The following is a 24,089-nucleotide window of genomic DNA, read 5'->3' as shown; positions in this document are numbered from 1 at the left end:
ACGCTTCGATCGAAGCACCGCAACGGGACGGCAACCCCCGACTGGCGGTGGCCGTGCCCTTATGGGAGAGCTATTTGCGACGTGGCTGGCGAGCACTATGGCGCCATCCTCAGGCTAGTCTAGGAACCCAGCCAAGACCTTGGCAACCAGTATGTGGCGTTACGAGACACGACCTGAGGCGAACATCTCGTTGCCCGTTTCGCCGTAAGACGACGCTGCGGCGGTGGTTACCGCCAGCTTCAAGCGCAAAGTCCGTGATGACGGCACCTTTCGCGCAAGCGTAAAATTCAGAGGAGCCCTTCTGAATGTGGGGTTGTCGGGCTAGAGCGGCGTTGCTCTGAGCCGAGCAGCTTCTTTCGCCCGCCGCTCGAAGCTGAGTTGCGATTCCGGCGTTGTCGGGGCAACGATCACGTTCTGTTTGTGCTAGCAAGGGTTTGCGCTGCGGCAGTGTCGCAGGCGAGAACTTGGTGTCGATCGGCAGCACGCACCTCTGCATTTTTACGGTGATGAGGTGGAGGTACAGGCGGCGCCGATCGAGGCGTGCGTCTTGATTCGGCCCGGCTGTTGTGTAGACGTCGCGGCGGAGCCAGGCGGCGTTTGGAAAATTACACCATCCGAAAAAGAAAAAAAATGCGCTGCCCTCGACCACCGCTCCAGGTGCGAGCCAGGTTGACAAACAAATGTCTCTCGACCCGGCACCGATGCAGTCGGCCTTCCATTCAGGTCCCGAGATACATCTGCGTACTGTATATGGTCTGGTGACCTCTCTGCTCAGCTTTCCAGCGAGGTTCGTGCCGTCTCGCTGTGCAAAAGGCGACGCAAGAACATGTGCTCAGGTTGCTGTGACTATTTTCCTTTTCTTTTTTTTTTTTGCAAATGATGGTGACTTGGGCCCCCCTACAGCCGACGTGGACCTTGGTCGATGGAAAAGAAAAAGAAAATCCAAATCTGCATCTGAAATAAAGGACAGAAAATTCCAGAAGCAGACTGTGGGCCTGCGCAGCCTAACAGCAGGGGGGGGGGGGGGGTGTTGGCCGCGTCGAGCCTTGCCCGCGTTCACCACCACATCGCTCTTCTCGTTGCAGAAAGCCACACGAGCAAGGCCGTCGTGCCAGCAGCAGGCGGCATATCGGGTGGCTTGCCAAGCGATGCAACCGCTTCGACGTGGCGCGTGGACAGGTTGACTGGCCGCAACCTTGTGCGTGGCTCTCGCACGTTGGGCTCGTCCGACTTCCGGACGAGAAGAACGTGTCGGGACGGGGCTCGAAAGTCGCTGCAACGTGTAGAGGCGATATCGAGGTGAGAAGGACCTGTTGAGCTGCACCTCACCCGCCCTCAAGAGTTCGCGTACCTGACGCGGAACTCATGCAGCCTGCACACGCTCCCGCGAACGCAGATTGCCAAGAAATCGCAAACTCACAATTATTATAAGCCGTTCCGCAAAGACGATTGCGTCGACGTTACCGCATATGGTTCAAAGATAAGGATCGTGGCGGAAGAGTCGGAGCCCACAGGGCAGGCGAACGGAGGTGGTGTGTGGCTATCTTTGCTGCGAGTGCCATCCCGCGGGGGATGGGTGCCAAGCGGTGGCGGGCTTGCAGTTGCAGGCTGCAGCTGCACGCGCACATGAGCGCCGATTTGTGGAGACAGCCGCCGCCTGCGTCTCGCTTCGTCCCACGCTGCACAACCCCAGATTTCGAACTTCCCCGCCTGCATTTCGTTCGGCGTGTCCACATGTCGCCCCCTCCTATTCGTTGCAGCCACCGGTCGAGCGACGCCCTCCTATCTCCAAGAGTTTCTCCAGCCACAGCTGCGCCAGCCGGAGAAATTCTCGGCCCCTTCACTCGATGATTGGACGCACCCCGCGACGCACGCCTGCTCTCCCCACCCCGACTGCAGCCTGCGTACGGAGAGACACTCACAGCGGGAGTACAATTTTGACTTTGCGCCCCCACGCTGTTGCAAGAGTGACTACCGATTGGACGAAGCTGCCGACTTGATACGCCGGTCAACACCGGCCATCGTATGGAGGCGGTCCAATCGCTGGCGGCAATGGAATCGGAATGATACAGCGCAACGGCGAAGGCCGAGAGGCCGAGGTCACAAGCACAAGTTCACCTGATCTACGGGTGTGCATTGCCGCGCGAGGCGAGTCTAAGGCGTGCACACTCGATTTTGCGGGGTAGGAGCTCCTTTTCCAGGAACGCGGAAGCCCGCCTTCGACAGCAGTAGGCAAGGATGGCTTGGGCCAGGTGACCTTGCGGAGTGGAAGACGTGACGAGAACGTGAGGCGAACCAAATTGTTGGGGAAGCGCCAGGCGCCTAGGCGCTCAGCGTACGAAGAGGACGCGACGGCACCGGAGATCGACAGCCGTTGCCCCGCCGCGGAGTGAATTGTGCCGGAAAAGCGCCTGAATTAGAGCTACGCGTCGGCTTCGCCTCGATGCGAATCACGGCAAGGGCAAGACCCTCCCTTGCAGCGGACGACAGCCTCGCTTGGCACTTCCAACGACTCTGCTGTCTTAGACTCGCGCATATCATCATATCGTTGATGTCTAGCAAGGTGCCGAGCCGAGTCAAGTACGACAAGGCGGAAAGTGGATGCGAAGGTGTTCGCGTGCCAAGCGAGATCTCGCATCGAGCCTGCAAGATCCAGCCCGCGATTTGGACCGCGTCGCATCGCAAACGCAGATCGGGAAGAGATGCAGGAAGCAGATGTGGGGCAGATGCAGCCATAAAAGACGGATCGGTGGCCCGATCCGTCACCGCATCGAAGCTTCGTTCGCCAACGGATTTCGTCGAGGCTGGAATCCCTCAGAACTTTCGATCCCGCCAGCCAGAGACACCTCGCCGACTCCGCATGGGCCCCGCCAAGCTCAGCTGTGCAGACTTCTGATTTTGAATTTTTCTCTTTTTTTCGACATTTCGGCTGACGCGCTGCCTACGCGATACTTACTGAGGCGGGAGCGGGCGAGCCCAGAACGTTCCAGCGTCATTGAATCACGTCAGCCGCAAACACGACGAGCACGTTCTGGCAGCGTTTGCTGCAAACGTCCGCTGCTGCAAAGAGGCGTCCTTAGGTATGGCGCAGCTGACAGCTCGCAGCTGCAGAAGCTGGAAGCGCGCTCGTCCCCCCGCTACTGCAGCACCAAACCTAGCTTGGTCCTGCAACGCACTGTGCTGCGCTGTGCAGGACGATCCGCGGCGACCACTCAGATTGCGACGCTCTGGTATCAGCCAATGGCTCGGCTTCGAGGTGCAACCCTTTTTCCAAGCGCCGGCAGTGCGACCTACTGTACGCTCATGCCTCGTTCGACCCTAGTCCCTCGCAGATGCTCTTTGCATGAATTAGCAGCTGCTCAGCCCTGGACAAAGGGGTTGCCGGAAGACTTGTTTCCGTCGGCGAGGTGGAGCGCAGAGGGTGTAAAATTAGAAGAAGAAGCACACCCAATGACAGTAGCGTGCTGTACTCTGCGTGCTCCGATCGAGCTACACGCTCGAGCCGAAAAATTCCAAGGGCCCGAGCCCAATTTCTTCTCGTCTGGCGAAAAAAAAAAAAGTCCTCACTGCTGGGATCGGGGAGGGCAGCTTCATCTATTTCCAGGGCGCCGATTCGGCCAACTCGGGCACGGATGCGCGGACTGTGCACCCTGCAACGCTCGATGGCGGTGCAGGGCTCCGTGCGGTTACAGACCCTCAAGGTGCGTCTGACGCAAGGCGGCAGCACGGTGACCATGGCGGCAGCGTTGGCCGTATGGTGATCTGGAGCGCTGGATCGAGAGTCGTAATTCGGAACCTTTTTCCGTCGAGTCCCGCACATTTTCTGCAACCTCCGCGCAGTGCCGTCCACGTTCTTCGATTTTCGAGATTTTTTTAAGGCGTTGCCTGGCATCAGTCGCGGCAACGTGCGAGGTCGACAGCATCCAGCCTGGCTGCAAGCGGAGCAACTCGAAGCCACAAACGTACTGGTTGAGAGAAGACTGGAGCTTGCGTCTTGACCGAAGCCGAATGCGACCTCGATCGCAATCGCTGAGCCAATCGACGCAACGCAGCAGCGAGCAACACTGTTGTGCGCGAGCCTGTTCGGCATGCTCGGCATGCCTCACGAGCCTCGATCTGCGCAGTCAAATTGCAGTTTTGAAAAAAAAAAATCGAAAAAAACACGAGAACCCTAGCGTTCATCATAGCGTGCCTGGCTTGCGTGATGCGTCGACTCACCATCGAGGTTGGCGATTGGCCGTGATTCAGTGCCGTATGATATCTGTGAACAAATTGCGACAGCATCCATTCGGAAAGCGGATTCCGCATCAATGAAGCATGCCGAGCTTGAGCCTCTTGGCTGCACTACGGCTGCGATGGTACGCTCCTGAAAGGCTCCGAATACGCCTCACGGCAATCGCTGACGACAGCCAAGGCAACAGCATAGAAGGGTAGGGTGCAAGTGTGCCGATGTGGAGTCATCGACGGCAACGAGCTAGTGCCACAAAGGTACCCTCTTGCGTGACCTTACGGTACCCGGCACCTTCTTCCCGTCACCTTTTTTCTTTTTTCTTTTTTCTTTTTTTTTTTTTTGGTCTGATGAATTGGAAGGGGCCGGGGTGGAGTTGCTTCCATTTTTTATGCGTAAAATTCAAAAGAGGGGGAGACCGGGGGGGGGTTTTCGAATTTCCTGCTCCGAGGTCTCAATGGGTGGCCGTGATTCCGTCAGGCGTTGGATGCCAAGCCGAGGGGCTGAGTTGGATGAAGCGGCGCCCGCAGCGAGCCTCAGGATCGAGGGTTGCACCTGCACTGCGCCGCCGCGTTGTGCAGCTCCCCAACAAGTGCTAATTTCTCTCGGGATTTCCGCTGTCCACTTAATCCCGTCTCCGGCGTCCGAGCGGAACCAAACTTAGGTGTACGCATCCAGCCGTAGCCCAGTGAAGCTCGCTCGCTCGGCTTTGCAGCGCTGTGCAGCTGTTGACAGCTCGACTGGGCCCAACGTGCGATCCTTGCATTTGCACGCTTGCGTCGGCAGGTGACTCTGCCTGACTCGTCTTTGCATACGGCACAGCACACCACACTGCACAGCATCGGACCGCATCGCCATGGAGCACCGCGCTGTGCGTGTTCGAGCCCGCCTGTTGCGTGCGAGCATGATGCATACTCGTGCGTCCACGAAGGCGCCCGCCGCGACACGAAGCCTTGTCCTTGCGTGCTGCCCGCGATGATCAGCGTCGGCATCCAGTCGAGCCCGCAGCCTCACCGCAACCCCAGGCTGGATGCCGTCGAGCAGCGCACTTCTTTCACCATTTTTTCCGCTGCAGTCGCTCGCTCCCCCGAACCCCCCTCTTACCCTGAAGGAGTTGGTGGCCCTTGAGCATATCCGCACCTGTCATACTCGACTCCTCCTCTCGGCAAGCTTAGCTGACCCTCCTACCTGACTCGACGTTGGCTTCCATCTCACCATCACTCGCACCTTTCTGGCTTGTTCGCTCGCTACCTCTTCGTCCATCACCACACACTAACCATTCGACGTTGCATTGTCCAATACGCCCGAAGCTACACCAAGGCACACACCCAGTAGTCACGTCAGTCACACCTGCATGAGCTGCTGCAGCACGCACGCTTCTACCGCCTTTTCTGCCATCACACCCAGCTGCACCTCCGACAGCTTGGACCCACCCGCCTTGACCCTTTGTTCCCAACGCACCGCCTGGGACCCACGAGCTTGGTCCTCCCGCACCTCTTCGCTCGCCATTCTTCAAGTCACAACGCCACCACCCACCCGCCTGTGAACGTCGCAAGTCGCACTTCGCCGTATCACTCGCTCCTCCTTTCTTCCCGCCCCTTCCAAACTTTTCCTCCGAACCTTCTTATACCGCAACCAACCACCCGCGCCCGCACCTCCTTTACCGCCTCGTTCCATCTCCGCCGCTGTTCCCTCATTCTCACAGCACCGCCATTGGCACCACCTCGACCGCAGCGCCTGACCGCATACTACGCGCCATCTTCCCGCTGGCCTCGAGCCCATCACAGTCTCCACAAGGAGTCTTCGCTGCTACCTGCCAGCCAGCACGAGCGATTTTGTCCACCCGTAGGACCCGTGTCGACGGGCCTTGACACCTTCCACAACAATGGCCGGCATCTACCGACGTTCGCTTGCGCGCATCGGACGCAAGGAGAGCGAGATCTCTGAGATCCGCACCACACCCGCCGACGAGCTTTCCTCCTGGCTCGGCGATGATGTTTGCACAAATTGCGGTGCCTCCACCCCGCACGGCAAGCTCTTCTGCTCCGAAGCCTGCAAGCTTGCCGACGCCAAGGAGGTAGCCCAGGCGTCCATGATCGAGAGCCTCGCTTCCCCCATTCCAAAGTCGGACGAGTTTGCCAGGCTCGACGACGGCCTCAAGTTCCGCTACCCCTGCCCCCCTTCCCCTAGCCTGCTCGCCCAGATGTCGGCACCGCTGCGCACCACCCACCTCACCTCGCCTGCCCTCGCCGCATACCAGAGCTCGCTACCAGTCTCTCGAGGCCGCTACAGCCTCGCCTCCGCTGCCTCCAACGAGGCCGGCACCCATGACGCTCGTCAAACCAAGAAGCGAAGCAGCTCTCAGTCCACCTTCTCGTCCATCTCCGAGTCCAACGGCAGCCAGAGCGCATTTGCAAGCACCGATCCCTCGACGCCATCCCCCGCTTACGGTCCCACCGAGGACGAGTCGAGCGACCTCGATGCGCACGACTTCCAGCTCCCCCCCTCCGTCAGCACCGCCAGCGCCGTGATGCTCCGCAAGAGCTCCAGGTCGTCCGCATCTCAGGCCGCGCCTCGCCCCATCACCGCCGACTCCCGCACTCCCAAGTCGCCTCTCTGGTACGCTCGTCGGCCCAGCAACACCAACTCGCGTGGAAGCTGGTACACCTCGCCCGCCATCACCGCAACAACCATGGTGACTGCCACCAGCCAAGACCACCGCAGCCCCACTGCCGAGCAACCCCGATCTCCGCGCGACACCCAGGCCACCTTGACTCGCAGGGCTGCCAAGGACGTCCTCGCCCAGGCTTTCCCCTCGGTCCCCGTCTCGAGCAGCCAGTCGGCGCAAGGCGACCTCTTCACTGCTCGCCGCGCTCGCTCCGAGCAGATCGAGACTCGATCACCGCCTCCCGCGCATTCCGTCGCCTCGTCTGCTGGCCGCACACTCCGCGGAGTTAGCCCGTCGAGCTCGCGAGCCTTCAGCCCTCGCAGCACCGAGCTCGGTTGCGACCGATGCCGCACCATCTCCAACGTCTCGGGTGACTACCAGCCCTACGGTAGCAGTCTCTCGTCTCGGTCGCGAGGCGCCTCCAAGTCGCCGCGCATCGAAGGACTCAAGCAGTACCACAAGCACTCGCACAGTGCGGCCGCTGGCCTCTTCTTCACCCACATGGCTTCGCGCGACTCGCTCGAGGCCGACGTGCAGGACGAGCGTCAGGGTCGCCCCACCGAGTCCTCGCGACACAGGAGCCCGCGCTCCGTCGCTGCCGACACCCAGCAGGATGTGCGAGCCACGCCGCCGCGCGGCCGATCCAAGGCGCGCGGCAGGAGCTCGCACCGACGCAGCCCTAGCCCTCCCCGCGCAGCTGCCCGACGCGATTCGTCGCTAGTGGGCAAGCACGACTCTTCGCCCGCACCCATCTCGCCACGCTCGCAGCCCATCTCCATCTCCATGATGGCTCGCGACTCGCGTCGCGCCAGCGACGACGCCGCCTACCACCACGACGAGGAGCTTCGCTCCGCACTGCCTGAACGACCATCGCCGCTTGCCCTGATCTCCGAGAACGAGGCGGTGGCCAAGGTCGACGTCGCTGAGCCGCTCGCAGAAGCGCGGGGTCGAACCCGGGGCCGCAGCTCGCGCCGTGGCCACGGCTCGCAGGAGCGCGGTTCCGCCTCGCGATCTCGATCGCGCTGGATCCAGCCGGACTGCGAGGTCTCGTGGGCCGGCTACGGCCACCGCGCTTCGGACCGCGGCGAGGCGGAGCCCGAGCAGCAAAAGCGTCCGCTCCGCTCGCGCGCTCCCGAGTTCTCGGACCCTGGCTTCGACGACGTCGATCTCGAGCTCGACGGCGACGACGAGCGCGAGGAGTCGCAGTCGCTCTCGTCGGGCGGCAGCTTCGGATCGGCCGCTGCTCGTGGTCGCGCCAGCCTCCGCGCATGAAGAAGGCGTAACCACATCGATCGTCACCTCTCTTCTCTCACTCTTCAAAAGCACCTTCGACGCTGAACGCTGCTGTCTACGTACGGGCGCGTCTCCGAATGGTCGCATCGATCTCAACGATCTCTCAGTCTCGTCTTGCATTGCCTCTCCACCCCGTCCATCTCACCGTGTCACGCTCAACTCTAATCATCGGATCCTCAATCATTTGGCCGGGCTCGAAATTCATCCACTTGCACTTGTACCATCACCACCAGTCAGAAGCACATTCATCCATCACAACAATCTCAAAGCAGTCACCATTTCATGCGCATGTCTTGTTTGGAGTCTCAGTCTGTGTGAGGGGCGCGCTTTGAGCCGACAGGGGATGCACTGAGAGATTCCGGTTTTGCAATTGATGCGGGAGGAGACGGAGCGGGGGAGCTAGTGGTACAAAGCGAGTCTGAGTTGGGGGGGGGGGGGGGGGGGGGGGGAAGGGGTATAATCAAAAGCTAGAGGGGTTGGTGATGTACCAGAGCACGTGGAGTGGGGCTGAGAGGAGGATGACTAGCGAGCCGATGAGTTGGGCTATGGCGTAGAGAGTTAGCTGGAGGGCGAAGGTTGGGAATCCGTTGATGCGAATGTAGGCTGTGTAGATTTGGGAGACCGACGTTGCGGGATGGTTTGGAATGAGACGCAGCATTGAGGGTGATGGAAGCGGTGGGAAGGCGTTTGCGAGCTGAGCCAGGCCTGGGATGGCGAGAAGAGGGGTGAGGTGGATATCGTGCGCCGACGATTCCCATTCGATATTCGACCTGGCGTTCAAGAGGTGGCGAAGGTCACTGGGGCTGGTGAACATGCGCATGCGATGGGCTTTGCGCTCAGCAAGGGCCATTAGATACGCTATCAACATGCACTGTACCACCACAACCACCACGATCCGCAATCTCCCCCTGCTTGGTTTCGCCGAGGTCAGTGGTGGCGTGGCAAGCTCGTTGGGGATTTGCGCTTGAAGTCGAACAACACGGTCGGCAAGAACAGCGAGGGCTTGCGCAACTTCAGCTCGCAACTCCTCGACGCGCTTCCTGTCTTGCTCCTCCCCCTGGATCACAGCTTCCCATGCAGCACGAGAGTCTCGAGGTAGCCGCGCCGTGGGTGAGTGGAACTCAGGTCGTCGTACCGCTTCGACCTTGCTCATGCTTTCGCCGACTGCAGTGATCGCTTCACCGAGTCTACCTCTCTTCTCCCTCGCTTCGTGCGCCGCCTGCATGGTGGTTAGCATCTTGCTCACCGTCGCCTGCAGCGAATCATCTCCGCCGCCGACGCGAAGATCTTGCGGATTGGATCCGCTCGAATCATCGGACGTTCCCGCCTCGAAGCTCGCAAACTCCTGACCCAGGCTCGCCGGCCTCGGGGAGCGCGGTGAGTTGCGCGGATCATCCGGTGGCAAGAACGGCCTGGGAGGCGGAGTCGACTCGCGCGGAATGTCCGCGCCCGATTCCGGAAACAGCCCGTACTCGCCCTGCACCGCTGCAGGAGTTGTGATCATCGCGGGAGGCAGCACTCGTTCCGTCTTGGGGCTGGCACGGATGATGTGTCGCGAAAACGTCTTGGCCTTGACCGGTGTGCACGCATACGCGCCCGGGAAGCGCACGCTCTGCGAAAACGAGCCCGCCGCCTCGGGCTCCTCCACCTTGGCGGCTGTATGCAGTCCACCAACGCTCTCCTCTGCTTCCGCCGCAGCCACCACGTGCTCCTTGGTGGGTTCGGCAGGTGCCGTATCGGACGCAGCCTGGAGAATATCGGGGATCCGGATGGGTTGAGCCGGAAGCAGCAGACGCGTCACGGCCGCCTCGCGCGAGTCGCCCTCGTCGTTGCCCGCCGCCTGAGTGCTCTCGTCCCAGGAGCCCGAGTCGGATCGGTAGTCGGGCCGCGGACTGAAGCGCACACTGTGCCCGCGCCGTGCTGCACTCAACGGACCCTTCCTGGCCGAGGAGAGGATGCTGTTGATCGGCGTCTGCGGATACTCGTGCTCTGCCTGCAATTTTGAGTCCTGCTCATCAGGCGCTGATGCATTGGACCGCAGAACGTGGTTGAGTCGCTGGCGAGCTGCGCCGAGCGAGGCCGAGGGGAGGTTGGCCGCGACGCTGACCGTGTTGGTGTTCTGCCGCCGGTGTGCGCCCTTGCGCGGGGAGGATGCCGGGCTGGAGACCGACGACAAGCTGCGTGCAGGCGACAGTTCAAGCGCCATGGGCTGCGAGGCGAACCCAAACGCCACCTGCTGCGTCTGCGGCGTCGTCGGCAGCTTGTCCACCGCTCTCGCGCCCACACTTACCTCTTGCGAGCGATCGGGATCTCGAGCCTGGCCATTGGCAGATGAAGCTTCGTCCTCGTCTGCCTCGGCGAGGGTGTCGGGGATGCGCGCACTCGCCTCTTCGCCCAGATGCCGCGGCTGTACGTCGGAAGCTGCGTGTTCGTCGATCTTGGGAGAGCCGGCGCTCGAGAGCAGCGGGGATGCGGTGGCCGAGACTGACACTGGCGAACGAGTCGCGGGAGTCCTCCAGTCCGGCGAAGCGCGGTCGGGGGCGGTTGATGCGGAAGCGGGGCTGTCGAACTGGGAGCTGGCTGCGGACGTGCGGCGCCGGGAGGGGACAAAGGCGCGGGCTGCCCGTTCACGTTCTCTCCGCGCCTGCTTCTCTTGCCACTGCCGATGCTCTTCGGCAGCCCGCGCCTCGCGCTCCTTCTGCATCGACTCGAATACGGCCGCGATGCTTTTGCGGCCGGGCGTCATCAAGGGCGTGGCGAACGATGCCTCGATAGACTCTTCTGCGTGCCTCGATTGCGGTGTGCGGCGGGACGGAGAGGGCACCGGGCCCGGGCGCGCCGGCGAGGACGTGTCTGCTGCTACGGGCGCTGCAACCGGTGAGCGCCTGCCGTTGGGTTGGGAACGCACTTCGGTGGATGAGCGGCGGGCAGTCCAGCGGGCCATGGACTCTGCTCTCCTCTGCACGGCGCGCGAATGCTCTGCATCGCTGTCTGCCGAGTCGCTGCTCTCGAGCGTGTCGAGCCCGCGCTGGAGCTGGTCGTAGGAGTTCTGGTGTGCGCGTGGCCCCAGGCGTGCGCGCGCCGACTTGGGCACCAGCACCGGGTCCTTTTTAAAGTCGCGGCTGTGCGAACGTGGTTCGGACGCCGAGTTGGAGTTGTGAGACTGGTCGTAGGGAGCCGCGCTACTGGGATGCAGTACTTCTTCCGCATCGGCATTGACAGCGTCCGGGGTTGTGTTGCGCGGCCTCATGGGATGCATGCCGACGGACAACGAGCCCGGGTCCGAGCCGGAAGAGGAGGAAGCGGCGGCGCGACGGCACAGTCCGAGATCGATGTCCTGATCCGAGCAGCGGCAATCATCCGGGCACACCTGGCGTGGACGCGACCTGCGAGGCGAAGCAGCGACGGCGGGTTTGTCGGAGCCTTTCGGGCGAGGCCGTGTGCGTGCAGGGAGAGGCGAGATGTGGATGGAAGGGAGCGTGCCGACGTCGTCAAGTGCGGAGAGTGTGGGCGTGGCTCCACCGTCCACGGAAAGCAGAGCTGAGGCGAGAGAGCTTTCGCTTGAGCTGGAACGCACCTCCCACGGGCGATAGTCGGATGTGGTGTCGGCGTTCACTAGCGTGCTGCTCGATGTCGAGATGGCGTCTGGTGGTCTCGAGGCTAGATCAGGACGAGGTGCCGGCAGGGTATCGTTGCTTGACCGCGAGTGTAATGAGGTTCTGTTGCCGCCCGAAAGCGGCCGACGCGACAAGAAGGGGCTGTGGGAAGGTTTGGGCGAAGGAGACGCAGCAAACGGATGGCGGTAGGGTGAAGTGACCGAAGCTTCATCCCTAGCGAACGAGCGCAGCGGTGATGTCATCTATGTATGGCGGAAGGATGCGTAGTGGCGAGCTAGCGCATTGGAGATGGGCTTGATGGTTTGGATGTGTGATCTCGTTCCTAGCGACTTGGCTGCATCCATGGTGGTGTCATGCTACACAAGGTTGGCGTTTCGCGCTTACGGCCCGATCAAGCGGTCAACGGTTGGTGTTTGTCTGCCAGGAACGTGAAGAGGAGCAGAGACGTGGCTGAAGAGCAGATGGTGAACGAATGTGAACGGCTTGCCAAGCGTGATTGTTCGGACGGCGATGCTACCGGCGGCGTTGTCGATATCGGGACGACGAGCCGTGTTGAACTCGCGTAGTCTCGACGTGAAGGGTCGCGCCTCCGCTGCAGACTCTCTCCGGGCGAAGCCAAAAAAAGTCAAGTCACGCGCGTGCGCAACGTGCAACGTGTTGAGAGCAAATCGGCAACGGTCGGGAATCGGGTCCAAATTGGTGGAGTGGCCACCGATGGCCCCGATCAGTCAGCGTCGTCGGGTCGAAACTCGGACATGGCCGAAGACGAGGCGCGGCCGAGTCCCCAGTGCTCCTCGGCGTTGTCCGAGGCTGGCTGACTGGCTGCATGGCTCCACGCTCGCTGACTGGCTTCTGTTTGCTCGAGATGCGTCGAACACTATGTTGCCCACCCTCCCGTTTCAGCTGATTCCGCTCGGGAAAGCACCGCTGAGGTGGAGGCCATGACCCACATGGCTTGCGCCAGCAACACTCGGCACGTTGCGTGTCCGAATCGAGTGGGCGACAGGCGCAGGCGTGGCTGGTCAGGTGGAGTTGCGTTGAGCGGCGCGGATACATGAAGGTCACACACAGTGGCCTCTGAAGGTTGAGAGAGATGGCTGAGCCGAGCGGATGGCGGAAGCAAGCTCGACACGCCAACCGCTCCTGCTGCGGGTTTACAGTTGTCCGTGCTCAGGGTCTTCGGCGATCTCCATGCTCGCTCCGCTGCCTCGAAAATTTCCACACCGCGGCACGCATGGCGTCTTAGCTTCTGCGCAGAGCGGTGACAAGCTCACCCGCCACATTACATGATTCCGTGCTCTTGGTGCGAAAGGTTGGGATGAGGAGCAACAAGCCATTCGGGTCGGGCGTCAAGGTTGGGCGGTTGCGGCCGCAATTTTGCACTTGAGCAACAGGCAATGCAACCGGCTAGCCGAGCACTGGACAGCGTCCGAAGCAATTTGCGCGTGGCCTCCGCTTATCGCTCGACGCGGGCCGTTGCTGCTCCCCACTCGAACAGCACGGCTATTCTGCACCCTGGGCTTGCCACCGACCCAATCTCTCGACGCTCGTTTGCCTCCCTCTACTGGTCTACATAAAGCTCACGCCGTCCGCCTTGGCACTCGCCGAACATCCCCACCCACTCTCCGTCAAAGCAACTCCCGGTGCCCATTCGCCCGCCCGCCCGCTTCGTTTGCTATCTGGCCATGTCGTCCAAAGCCTCGTCTTCCAGCGTCCGTCTGGCGTCCTCGTCGTATGGCAAGGACCTCGTGCGCATCTTCCGCATCGTGCGCGACACCAAGGATCCTTCGTCGCATCGCGTCGCCGAGTACACGGTGCGATGCCTGCTCCACGGCGAGAGCCTCACTCCGTCCTACACCGAGGCCGACAACTCGCCCGTCGTCGCCACGGACACGGTCAAGAACACGCTCAACTACCTCGCCAAGGTGCTGCCAGCAGAGGACGTGCTGTGCCCCGAGCGATACGCGCTGCACGTCGTCAACCACTTCCTCACCACCTACTCGCACATCGAAAAGACCGAGGTGGACCTCATCCAGCACAAGTGGACGCGCATCGTGCTCGATGCCAAGGACGGCGGCGCACACAAGCACAGCTTTGTGCGTGACGGCGAGGAGAAGCGTACTGTGCGCGCGCTCGGCGAGCGAGCCGGCAGCGAGATCCAGGTGACCACGCTCGAGGGCGGCATTAAGGGCCTGCTTGTACTCAAGAGCAGCGGCAGCGCCTTCTACGGCTTCCACAGGGACAGCTTCACCACGCTCAAGGAGGTGCGCGACCGCATCTTCTCCACCGAGGTCGAATGCTTCTACGCGATCGCGCTTCCCCAGGGCGGACTCAGCGCTGCGCTCAAGAAGCCGGCTTCGCTGCCCAAATTTTGCGACATCCACGACTCGGTCAAGTCGCACGTGCTGCGCGTTTTTGCGCTCGACGACTCGGCGAGTGTGCAGGCCACCATGTACCGCATGGGCGAGGCCATCCTCGGCGATGCTGCCAACAAGACGGTCACCGACGTCGCCTTTGCATTGCCAAACAAGCATTACATCCCCATCGACCTCGGCTTCAAGGGTCTCAGCAACCTCGACGAGAAGGACGCCGAAGTCTTCCTGCCCACTGCGCATCCCAGCGGCTACATCAAGGCCAAGATCGCTCGATCCGCCGCTGCCAAGCTCTGAGGTCGGACGACGCTCAGACTTCATCTTGCGCAAGCGTCGTCGTCTCTAGATCTTTGTCCCATGTCCGCTCGAAGCGCACATATCGATACCGTGATGTAAGATAGCTCATTTGGTCCGGCAATCTCTCCATTCCTTATCATACCGTACCAGGCCGACGTGGGGAATCGTGCGTGGGATGAAATGAGTGCGGATCGCATTGCGCGATCGATGTTCCAAGTGAGCTTATTTGGCTTGCGCTTGGCAATGAAAGCCAGTCTCGCAAAGGTGAGCTTGGGAGCGTGGAGGAGCCGGCTTTCTGTTGTATGCTCTGCCGGTGGTGGGGCGGGGATGGGTTCGTTTCGGGTGGGCGTGAGGGGTGAGGGGGTTTTGCGCCTGCAAGCCGCGGTCTGTGCGTTTGACTCGAGTGCCGGCGCGTACGCCTCTGGCCAAATTGAATTCTTCGCGAACCAACACCTGGAAGTGCATGCGGGTCCCCTGCCAGGCACCGACTCCCCCAGATCCCCCACCCGCGTGACAGGACGCCGCCAGCTAGCCAGCCAGCCAGCCAGCCAGCCAGCCAGCCAGCCAGCCAGGTCTCGCCACACCTCCGCTGCCTGCCTTTCGCATCACATCCGTCGTCTCTTGCCACCACCTATCTCAACGACCGGGGACTCACTTCATATCGACTACAAGATGGCCACCACATACTTTGAGCAGTGCAGACGTGTAAGTCCAAACGGCACTGGCGCACAGATAGTCGACCACCTTCCCTGGCAAAGAAGCTAGTGCGGACGCGATACTGATGATCAATCTCACCTGCTATGCTGGCGCTGACTCTTCGCCTTACCTAGTCGTTCGCCGATGTGTCCACCGAGGGCGGTGTCGACACGGCGGCTTTCCTCGAGGCTTGCGAGGGCCTGGTCAAGCTCTTCGACCTGCTCGGCAACACGGCATTCAAGGTGGTGCAGAACGACATGAACGGCAACATTGCGGTCAGTATCCCGTCCGGAGTGCCTGAGAAGCAGGATGCTGCGTCCCAAGTACAGCAGCTGAACGGAATTCTACTCTTTGCATCGTGACCGGCTCCCTGTCAACTCGTCTTCGCCCCACAACAGAAGGTCAACACTCGCCTCGCTCAGACGGGCGTCGAAAAGTCGGGAACACTCGAAAAGCTCGTTCAGAACGAGGGCCCTGGCGGCACCTCGAAGCGACCCGCCACCGAGGGCCTCATGTGGCTGCTGCGCGGACTCGACTTCACGGCTCAGGCGATGCGCAACTCGGTGAACAACAAGAACGAGGAGCTGGCCACCAGCTTCACCAACGCATACGGCACCACGCTCCGCCCACATCACGGCATGCTCATCCGCCCCGTGTTTGCGCTCGCCATGAAGGCGTGTCCGTACCGCAAGGACTTTTACGCCAAGCTTGGCGAGCCTCAGTCCAAGGTGGACGAGGAGCTCGAAAAGTGGCTCGCCGCCCTTGAGAAGATTGTTGCCCACATGAAGGCCTTCTATGCGTAAGTTTTGGTGGCGTGCGGCCGATTGCATGTTCTCACGAGAGCGCCGCTGACTCGACGTCCTTGCTCGACTCCGTTGCTTGCGCGATGTGGTCCCCAACAGTTCTGGCAAGTACGACAAGGGCTTCTAAACATGCTTAGAGGTAGCATACGCTCGCGCACTCGCAACAATACGAATTGCAACAGGACAGATCTTACACCAGCCCTGAAGCTGGGACACGTGGCACGCCTGTGCCGTTCGAAGCTGCACTGAGCTATGCACCTGAGTGGTCTAGCATGCGAGACGAAGGCTGATACGGCGGTGCGCCGCTGATGGCGTCTAAATCGAGATCTGCGGCAAGAGATCTGCACCCGATGAAGAAGCAATCCTTGCTGCAGGCTGCACCGAGGCAGCAACGAACGAGCTCCGGATTGTGTCGACATGAGCAGCAAAGCGTCTTCCCATGTGGGGCGAAGAGGCATCTCGGACGAATTCCCACGCGCGTCGCGGAGAGATTATTTCGCTATCGATAAGCAAGCGCCTTCGCCCCTTCGTTGCCATCAGTAGCTCTCTGATTACAGTACAGCTACCCTGAAAGCTGCTTTGTCCAGGCTCATGTCCATGCAACAGGCTGTCATCGCAGAAAAGAGGGCGTGTAGGAGTCACCGAAGAAGAGGAGCTTGCATGCGGAACACCAGTGCCCTCGGCGAATATCCAGCCCGATCGCATCTGCACCCTTGCCTTCCTCACATCGCCGATGGAGAATGGATGCCGTCCGTCGTCTTCGGCCTCAGGTGACGTTGGAAAAGCGGAGGTGTCGGCTCTTGTGAGGTGTTGCTCCGTGAATGGCCGCGCCTTTCACGTTCTCACCCGAGAGGCTCGGACGCGGTAGAAACAGCAGCCCGGCATGCGCACGGATGTCTCCGAGGTTAGCGGCAAGCCTCGATCGGGCGGAAAGCAAGGTGGAGGCTGCAGGGTCGCTTGCAGGCTTAGGTGGATCGCGGCAAGTCGCGCTTCTTCTCGTTGCACAGGCTCAACGTGGTTCCGCTTTCAACTCGCCGAGCAGGGGCATCTTCACAAGCATTCCTGCCTGCTTGCTGCCATGAGGACAAGTCGCCTCTGAGACCGAGATGGCTCAGATGCAAGAGAAGAGCAGGGAGGCTGATGTGTTGGGTGAGGCGGCAGTTGGGATTGGCTGGGAATTTCGATTGGATTCTAATCAACGCAGAATCGCTGTGGGTTCGGAGAGGCGGCCTGATCGATCTTGGGAAGTCCGTGCAGCAGCTTGGCCCAGATGCGAAGAAAAAAAGGTCATGTGTCGAAAGCGCCCCTGCGCCCGTGCCACTCTCTCTCTGAATGCTCTCTGCCCGCTGCGGCCGCAGAGCGCAGATCGACCGACATCCTACCGGGTGCCTTTCTCGCAGGCCCAGCGCTGCGCCCCCACAGCTGCCAGTCGGCAGGTTGATACCAGCTCCTGCCCACTTGTACCGTCCTTTCTTCCCTCCACCACCACCACATCTTTCCCACTACCACTCTTCACTCTCGTTGCATCATATCAAAGTGAGTATGGCCCCCATCCCCGCGTACAGCACCACGCCTCTTCGTGTCCTCGGCTGCTCCCCCGCGTCCACACCCCGGTCGTGTCGCAATGTCGACGCGGAAAGTTGCGATGGTTGCGACTGGTGCGAGCATCGATCCAATGAGCATTCGTCGCTGATACGCATCTACACTTTTTGACGCTTCTTCGCAACTGCAGAATGGGTGTTCTTGACATTGTTCCCGCCGGTGTCGTCTCCGGAAAGGACGTCTACAAGGTCTTCGACTACGCTCGTGAGAACAAGTTTGCCATCCCCGCCTTCAACGTCACCGTAAGTACCTTTTGACCCGCATCGAAAGGACTCTGCGAAGGACTGCGGCCGTCCGCGGGGCGCCTGCAGAACGGACGCGCTCATCTTTGTAACGAGCTGAACGCTGACATCCTGCGATTGCCTCTGTCTTTGCGCGTGAACCGGCAGTCGTCGTCGGTTGCCATCTCGGCCCTCGAGGCTGCTCGCGATGCCAAGTCGCCCCTGATCCTGCAGGTCTCGCAGGGCGGTGCCGCCAACTTTGCCGGCAAGGGTCTGTCGAACTCGAACCAGGAGGCCTCGATTATCGGTGCCAAGGCCGCTGCGCTCTTCATCCGCGCCGTCGCCCCCTCGTACGGCGTGCCCGTCATCATGCACTCGGACCACTGCGCCAAGAAGCTGCTCCCCTGGTTCGACGGCATGCTCGCCGCCGACGAGGAGTACTACAAGGAGCACAACGAGCCCCTCTTCTCGTCGCACATGCTCGACCTCTCGGAGGAGTCCAAGGAGGAGAACATCGAGACTTGCCTCAAGTACCTCAAGCGCATGGCGCCTCTCGGCATCTGGCTCGAGATGGAGATCGGCATCACCGGTGGTGAGGAGGATGGTGTCAACAACGAGGGCGTCGACAACGCCTCGCTCTACACGCAGCCCGAGGACATCTGGGACATCTACCGCCAGTTCTCGGAGATCACGCCCAACTTCTCGATCGCCGCCGGTTTCGGTAACGTGCACGGTGTGTACAAGCCCGGCAACGTTTCGCTGCAGCCCGAGCTCCTCGGCAAGCACCAGGAGCACGTTCGCGAGCAGGTCAAGAGCGACAAGGAGAACCCGGTCTTCTTTGTCTTCCACGGCGGCTCTGGTTCGGAGAAGCACGAGATCGCCACGGCCGTGTCGCACGGTGTGGTCAAGATGAACGTCGACACGGACACGCAGTGGGCGTACCTGCTGGGTATCCGCGACTACATCCTGAACAAGAAGGACTACCTCATGAGCCAGGTGGGCAACCCGGACGGCGCGGACAAGCCCAACAAGAAGTTCTTTGACCCGCGTGTGTGGGTGCGCGAGGGCGAGAAGACCATGGCTACGCGCTGCAAGGAGGCCTTCACCGACCTCGGCTCCACCGGCAAGCTCTAAAGCGGTCCCCCCAACATTGCCGCTTTGGCGCGCAGTAGGCATGGTTTTGGCCGTGTAGGTCGAATCGGGCTGCTGTGTGATTCCGCATACGAAATCCAAGAATAATAACCAAGACGAACATGGTGTAGTTGAGGTGACGCTTGGCGAGGCATTGTCGATAGTGTACAAGGGGCAAAGGGCCGGGGGGTATGCGTGTTTGGTTGAGGAGGATCTATTGGTCTGGGGACCAGAAGGTGCATCTTCCGGAAGCGTTTCCCGTGACGAGGCGTGCGGGGCGGGTAGGATGCATTGCAGTGACAGCGGGGACGGCGGTGACGAGGTTCTCGTCCCACAGCGTGCGAAGGAGCGTACCGTCGGCAGCGTAGATCTCGGCGCGGCGCGTCATGCTGCCGATGGAAAAGTGGGGCTCGAGCGTGGGATTGGCGTTCCACTTTGCGCGGAACATGGTGAGCCATTTGCCCGTCTGGTTGTTGTGAGGAATGCGCACCGGATCTTCCAGCACGTCTTGAGGTCGATCCTTGGCCGGAGCCGTAGCCTTGGCGGTTTGGATGGCCTCCTTGACCTCTTCCTCGGTCTTGAGCGGATTGAAGCTCGAAAGCCATGTGGAGAGTGCACCCTTCTTGGGCTCGGCTTCCTCCTTCTTCACGCCTGCTCCGCCGCGCCTTGCGCCCTTGGCGGCGCCGTTGACTGCGCCCGTGATGGCGGCCTTGTTCTTGAGACCGTGTTCGGAGTAGAGCCAGCCGGGATCCATGCTCCATACCTTGACGACGTCATCGTACGAGACGCCGACGAGCTGGTCACCTCGGGGGCTAAAGTCGACGCTGGTGCACGCCTGTCTGGCCTTGTTGGCTGCGAATTGCGCCTTTGACTGTGCGGCCTCGAGATCGTCGGCATCGACGCCCTTGTAGTTGTATGGAGCTTCTGCGGTCTCTTTGACGACGGAGGCGAGGGCGCGCACGTCAAACAGCCGAATGTGCTGGTCCAACGACGCAGTGGCGACACAGTGGGGCGCCGCACGGTTGAGCGACATGGCGCCGATCTTCTTCTCGCACACCTGCCAGCGACGCGTGTTGTTGCCGCGGCGCGTCTTTTCGCGCAGGTCGATGTGCAGCAGGCCGCCGCGGTGGTCGGCGATCCACATGGAGCGCTCGTCGAGCGAAGGATGCGGCGTGTCGATGTAGGCGCCGGCATGGGTGGAGGGCGACAGAATGTCAAAGATGGACAGCAGCACGTCCTCTTCGCCCGCCCACACCTCGTCTGACTTGCCTGTTGCCAGGTCGAGCTTGCGCACCGTCGAGTCGTACGAGCTCGAGAAGGCCGAGTTGTGGTTGACCGGGTCGAACTTGATGCATGTGACGGGGCTGCGGCCGTGGACCTGGAGTGTCCATGCGGTGCCTTCGGGGAAGGTGTCGTCCTCAGCTGCGTCCTCGTCGTCTTCCGTCTTGACGCCATTGGTGCTCGAAGAGGCAACGGGCGCGGCGTCCCAGACGCCGATGGCGCCCTCCTTGTCGCCGACAAAGATGAGATCCTTGTCGATGGCCGGGTGGTATGCCATCGAGTATATGCGCCTGGGAGTGACTTTGGCTGCGCTCTTTAGCGTCATCTTGTTGAGGATGTGCTCTAGCTCGGTCCGATCGGCACTATGTTGGTCGTCTTCTTGCTTTGTGGCTCTGCGCTTGTTTTCGTGCTTGATGTCTACGAGCTCTGCGGCGGATGCGGCGTTGGAGGCGAGGCTGCTGAGGGTGGCCTCGAGGGCAAGGATGGCTTCCTCTTCGAGCTCACCGCCAGTCATACCGGAGAGGTCGAACTGCTGGTGGCGTGCGCGCTTGGCTGCGTCGGCGGCTCGCTGTGCCTCCTCGGCCTCTTTCTCGTACTTGCGCTTGAGTGTCTCGGAGTCTGCCTCGTGTCCGGCGAGTCGTGCGCTGGAGCGGGTGGGCATGATGCGGGTCGGTGTGGAGTCGGACTTGCTCTTGGGCGTTGCGGGCTTCCTGGGCTTGGAAGGGGTGGCGCGCTTGGGGGGCGGCCCGCCGATGGCCGAGGAACCGCCCATGACGCCGAGCTCTTTCATGAGGCGCTCATTCTCCCTGATGTTTTTGAGCCGCTCCTGCTCGTAGTCGTTGTCCTCGTTCATGATGCCGGCTGTCTATGAGGGGGAGGGGGAAGATGAGAGGAGGGGAGCACGAGCGTGGAAAGGCAGAACGTGGGGTGGAGGAAGGACGGGCTGAGCTGCGTTGATTGACGCCGTGTGGAGCGGATCAAAGTGCGGAGCCTAGAGATTCGGCTGTCTGCCATAAGTCAAAAGTCGAAAGTCGAAGCGAAACGCGTTCTTCTTTGACAGCACACTGCAGTCGCGCCCCGCAGATTTCATTTAATGAGCGTGTTTGAGCGCCACGCGCGTCCGACGCGAATGTGAGAGCGGCTCAAAGTGCAGTCCATTTTCCAAAAAAAAAGGAATACTCAGGTGGAGGCAGAACTGGAGCTGCCAAGCGGAAACGCACGGCCGGCTGACAGCGACGACGACAGCGCGAAATGCAGCGCTACGTAGCCGCTGCTTTTCACGCCTCTCGGAATGCCTCGTGTCGCTGTGCCTGAGCACAAGAGAGAGCGAGAGGCCGACTCGCACCACTCGCGCCAACCTTATCAGACACAGCACCACCACCATCAACAGCAACCATCACATCATATTCACGCGCTTCCGGACACTTTGCGCCAGGGGCATGTAGGTCGAGGCCCTCGTCTTCCTACACCGCAGCATACCCTGCTACCAGGACACACGCCATGCCGCTCTTCCGTCCCGCCCTCGTGGCCCCTGTGGGCGCCCGCCTCACAAATACAGCCTCGGCACGCTTCGCCCTCGTTGCAAGATCACAGCTGATAGTTTCACCCTCGAAGCGCTCACTTCTCTACACCGCCGCTCCGCCCTCAATACACACGCGCGCTGCTACAAGATCACTGCTCCACCATGCCCCGAGACCGACCTCAAGCATCCGTCACCTGACACAGTCACATAAGCGCTTCTATGCCGCTTCTGCTGAATCTGCCGCAAGCCACAAGCCACACCCGCATCGCACTTCAGGCCGTATCGGATCGCTTGCCATCGCTGGCATCGGCGGGTCCCTCCTCATCGGATACTACCTCGCACAAGGCCCGCTCCAGTCCGATACCTCCTCGACCGACCCGCAGCCAGAGAACCCGCGGCATCGTGACTTTGCTCCTCCCGTCGAGGAAGATGACCAAGACCTGGCGCGACGCAATGTAGTCGTCCGCGTATTCTTCAAGATCGGGAATGTCGTGCAGGAGTGGATCATCGAGCCCTTCGGCACCGCACGTCGCTTCCTCTACCTCCTGCTTCTCTTTGCTCCTGTCATTCTCGCATCTCCCATGCTTCTCGTCGGATCTAGACGTGAGAAAGGTCGTATGCGCGGCAGAAAGGTGCGCAAGGACGAGCACGGCGATCGCTGGGGCGCCATCTGGTGGTACTCGTTCTTGGTCAAACAGATGGAGCGCGCAGGTCCCACCTTCATCAAGCTCGCCCAGTGGGCAGGCAGTCGCCAGGATCTATTCCCCGAGGAGCTCTGCCAACGTCTCGGACGCCTCCACTCCAACGGCAAGCCGCACTCCTTCCGCTACACCAAGCGCGTCATCGAACGCATCTTCCAGAGGCCCTTTGACGAGATCTTTGAAGAGTTCGGACACGAGCCCATGGGCATCGGCGCTGTAGCACAGGTATACAAGGCAAAGCTCAAGCATGACCTCCTGCCACCCGGATACCGAAGAGCAAAGAAGGAGCCCACCTCTGGCGAGACCACAAAGAAGCTCTCCAAAACGCTTGCACTCTCGTACGAAGAGGACGTGGCGCCACCCCAGATCCCCACCAACAGCGTCGCCATCAAGATCCTCCATCCGCGCGTCGAAAAGACCATCGGAAGGGACATCAAGATCATGCGCTTCTTCGCCAGCCTCATCAACGTCATCCCCGGCGCAGAATGGCTCTCGTTCCCCGAGGAGGTCGATGTGTTTGCCGACATGATGTTCTCGCAGCTCGACCTGCGCAACGAGGGCAACAACCTGCGCAGGTTCGAGCACAACTTCTCGCGCCGCCGCTCCGCCATCTCGTTCCCGCGCCCGCTCACCGAGTTCAGCACGAAGCAGGTGCTCATCGAGGAGTTCGAGGACGCGCTTCCGCTCAAGCACTTCCTCCAGCTCGGCGGCGCCAAGTTCGACCACCGCATCGCCAACCTTGGCCTCGATGCCTTCCTCAACATGCTGCTCATCGACAACTTTACGCATGCCGATCTGCATCCGGGCAACATCATGATCAAGTTCTACAAGCCCTCCACCGAGTCGCTGCTCTCGGATCTCTTTGCGCGCATTTTGAGCAAGTTCGACAGCGACTATGCGCCCGGCCACCGCAAGGCGCCTGCTACACCCGATGATCAGGTGGACGAGGGCATCGTCCAGCGTCTGCGTCCGCTCAACCACGACCAGGACGCGTGGCTCGACGAGCTCGATCGACTCGACGCGCAGGGCTACCAGCCCGAGATCGTGCTCATCGACGCCGGTCTCACCGTCGAGCTGACGCCGCTCAATAGGCGCAATTTCCTCGACCTCTTTTCGGCCGTGGCTCAGTTTGACGGCGCACTCGCGGGACACCTGATGGTGGAGCGATGCAGGACGCCCGACCTGGTGGTGGACGAAGACGTGTTTGCGATGAAGATGCAGGATCTCGTGCTGAGCGTCAAGTCCAAGACGTTTTCGCTCGCAAAGATCAAGATCTCGGACGTGCTCAACAAGGTGCTCATGGCGGTGCGCGACCACCACGTCAAGATGGAGGCCGACTTTGTCAACACGGTCATCTCCATCCTGCTGCTTGAGGGCATCGGTAGACAGCTCGATCCGGACATGGACCTGTTCAAGAGCGCGCTGCCGATCCTGAGGCATTTGGGACGCGAGTTGCAGCATCAGGAGGGCGGCGGCATGCACGTGCCCAAGAAGGAGGAGATCAAGCGCATGCTGCCCATGCTCAAGGTGTGGCTCTACATGGAGGCGCGCGGCATCCTCTCGGCGTTTACCGATGCCAAGGTCAGCACCGTCGATGCCTTCATGCGCTACGGCTGGCATTCAGAGTAGAGACTGCGGTTGGAAATGCACTCATATT

At 61.1% G+C, this 24,089-nt stretch overlaps 5 protein-coding genes across 5 annotated transcripts, besides 9 other annotated features; 3 read left to right on the top strand and 2 right to left on the bottom strand.

Moving 5' to 3' along the window:
- Positions 1–6,113: 6,113 nt before the first annotated feature.
- On the top strand, positions 6,114–8,168 carry PAN0_001d0172 (uncharacterized protein; the record flags this gene model as incomplete). The annotated part of the gene is made up of 1 exon (XM_014803791.1): positions 6,114–8,168. The coding sequence occupies one exon, from the start codon at positions 6,114–6,116 to the stop codon at positions 8,166–8,168; it is 2,055 nt and encodes a 684-aa protein (XP_014659277.1).
- A 481-nt stretch (positions 8,169–8,649) lies between these two features.
- PAN0_001c0171 (uncharacterized protein) lies at positions 8,650–12,048 on the bottom strand (the record flags this gene model as incomplete). Its single annotated transcript, XM_014803790.1, has 1 exon — positions 8,650–12,048. The coding sequence occupies one exon, from the start codon at positions 12,046–12,048 to the stop codon at positions 8,650–8,652; it is 3,399 nt and encodes a 1,132-aa protein (XP_014659276.1).
- Positions 12,049–13,491: 1,443 nt separating this feature from the next.
- Positions 13,492–14,475, top strand: PAN0_001d0170 (uricase; the record flags this gene model as incomplete). Its single annotated transcript, XM_014803789.1, has 1 exon — positions 13,492–14,475. The coding sequence occupies one exon, from the start codon at positions 13,492–13,494 to the stop codon at positions 14,473–14,475; it is 984 nt and encodes a 327-aa protein (XP_014659275.1).
- A 672-nt stretch (positions 14,476–15,147) lies between these two features.
- Positions 15,148–15,180: a sequence feature (In-frame stop codon was detected at splice-junction site;~fructose 1,6-bisphosphate aldolase).
- A 125-nt stretch (positions 15,181–15,305) lies between these two features.
- Positions 15,306–15,494: a sequence feature (In-frame stop codon was detected at splice-junction site;~fructose 1,6-bisphosphate aldolase).
- Positions 15,495–15,569: 75 nt separating this feature from the next.
- Positions 15,570–15,970: a sequence feature (In-frame stop codon was detected at splice-junction site;~fructose 1,6-bisphosphate aldolase).
- A 103-nt stretch (positions 15,971–16,073) lies between these two features.
- Positions 16,074–16,082: a sequence feature (In-frame stop codon was detected at splice-junction site;~fructose 1,6-bisphosphate aldolase).
- A 498-nt stretch (positions 16,083–16,580) lies between these two features.
- Positions 16,581–16,764: a sequence feature (In-frame stop codon was detected at splice-junction site;~fructose 1,6-bisphosphate aldolase).
- Positions 16,765–16,842: 78 nt separating this feature from the next.
- Positions 16,843–16,943: a sequence feature (In-frame stop codon was detected at splice-junction site;~fructose 1,6-bisphosphate aldolase).
- Positions 16,944–17,332: 389 nt separating this feature from the next.
- Positions 17,333–17,632: a sequence feature (In-frame stop codon was detected at splice-junction site;~fructose 1,6-bisphosphate aldolase).
- Positions 17,633–17,706: 74 nt separating this feature from the next.
- Positions 17,707–17,818: a sequence feature (In-frame stop codon was detected at splice-junction site;~fructose 1,6-bisphosphate aldolase).
- Positions 17,819–17,965: 147 nt separating this feature from the next.
- Positions 17,966–18,931: a sequence feature (In-frame stop codon was detected at splice-junction site;~fructose 1,6-bisphosphate aldolase).
- Positions 18,932–19,142: 211 nt separating this feature from the next.
- PAN0_001c0168 (WD40 repeat-like protein) lies at positions 19,143–21,062 on the bottom strand (the record flags this gene model as incomplete). The annotated part of the gene is made up of 1 exon (XM_014803788.1): positions 19,143–21,062. One exon carries the CDS (start codon positions 21,060–21,062, stop codon positions 19,143–19,145), a length of 1,920 nt encoding a protein of 639 aa, XP_014659274.1.
- A 647-nt stretch (positions 21,063–21,709) lies between these two features.
- PAN0_001d0167 (ubiquinone biosynthesis protein) lies at positions 21,710–24,061 on the top strand (the record flags this gene model as incomplete). The annotated part of the gene is made up of 1 exon (XM_014803787.1): positions 21,710–24,061. The coding sequence occupies one exon, from the start codon at positions 21,710–21,712 to the stop codon at positions 24,059–24,061; it is 2,352 nt and encodes a 783-aa protein (XP_014659273.1).
- Positions 24,062–24,089: the final 28 nt, after the last annotated feature.

This window comes from Moesziomyces antarcticus, assembly GCF_000747765.1.
Source record: "Moesziomyces antarcticus DNA, scaffold: scaffold_v10001, strain JCM 10317, whole genome shotgun sequence".
In the NCBI taxonomy this organism is placed as follows: domain Eukaryota; kingdom Fungi; phylum Basidiomycota; class Ustilaginomycetes; order Ustilaginales; family Ustilaginaceae; genus Moesziomyces; species Moesziomyces antarcticus.
This window is presented reverse-complemented; position numbering and strand designations above follow the sequence as displayed.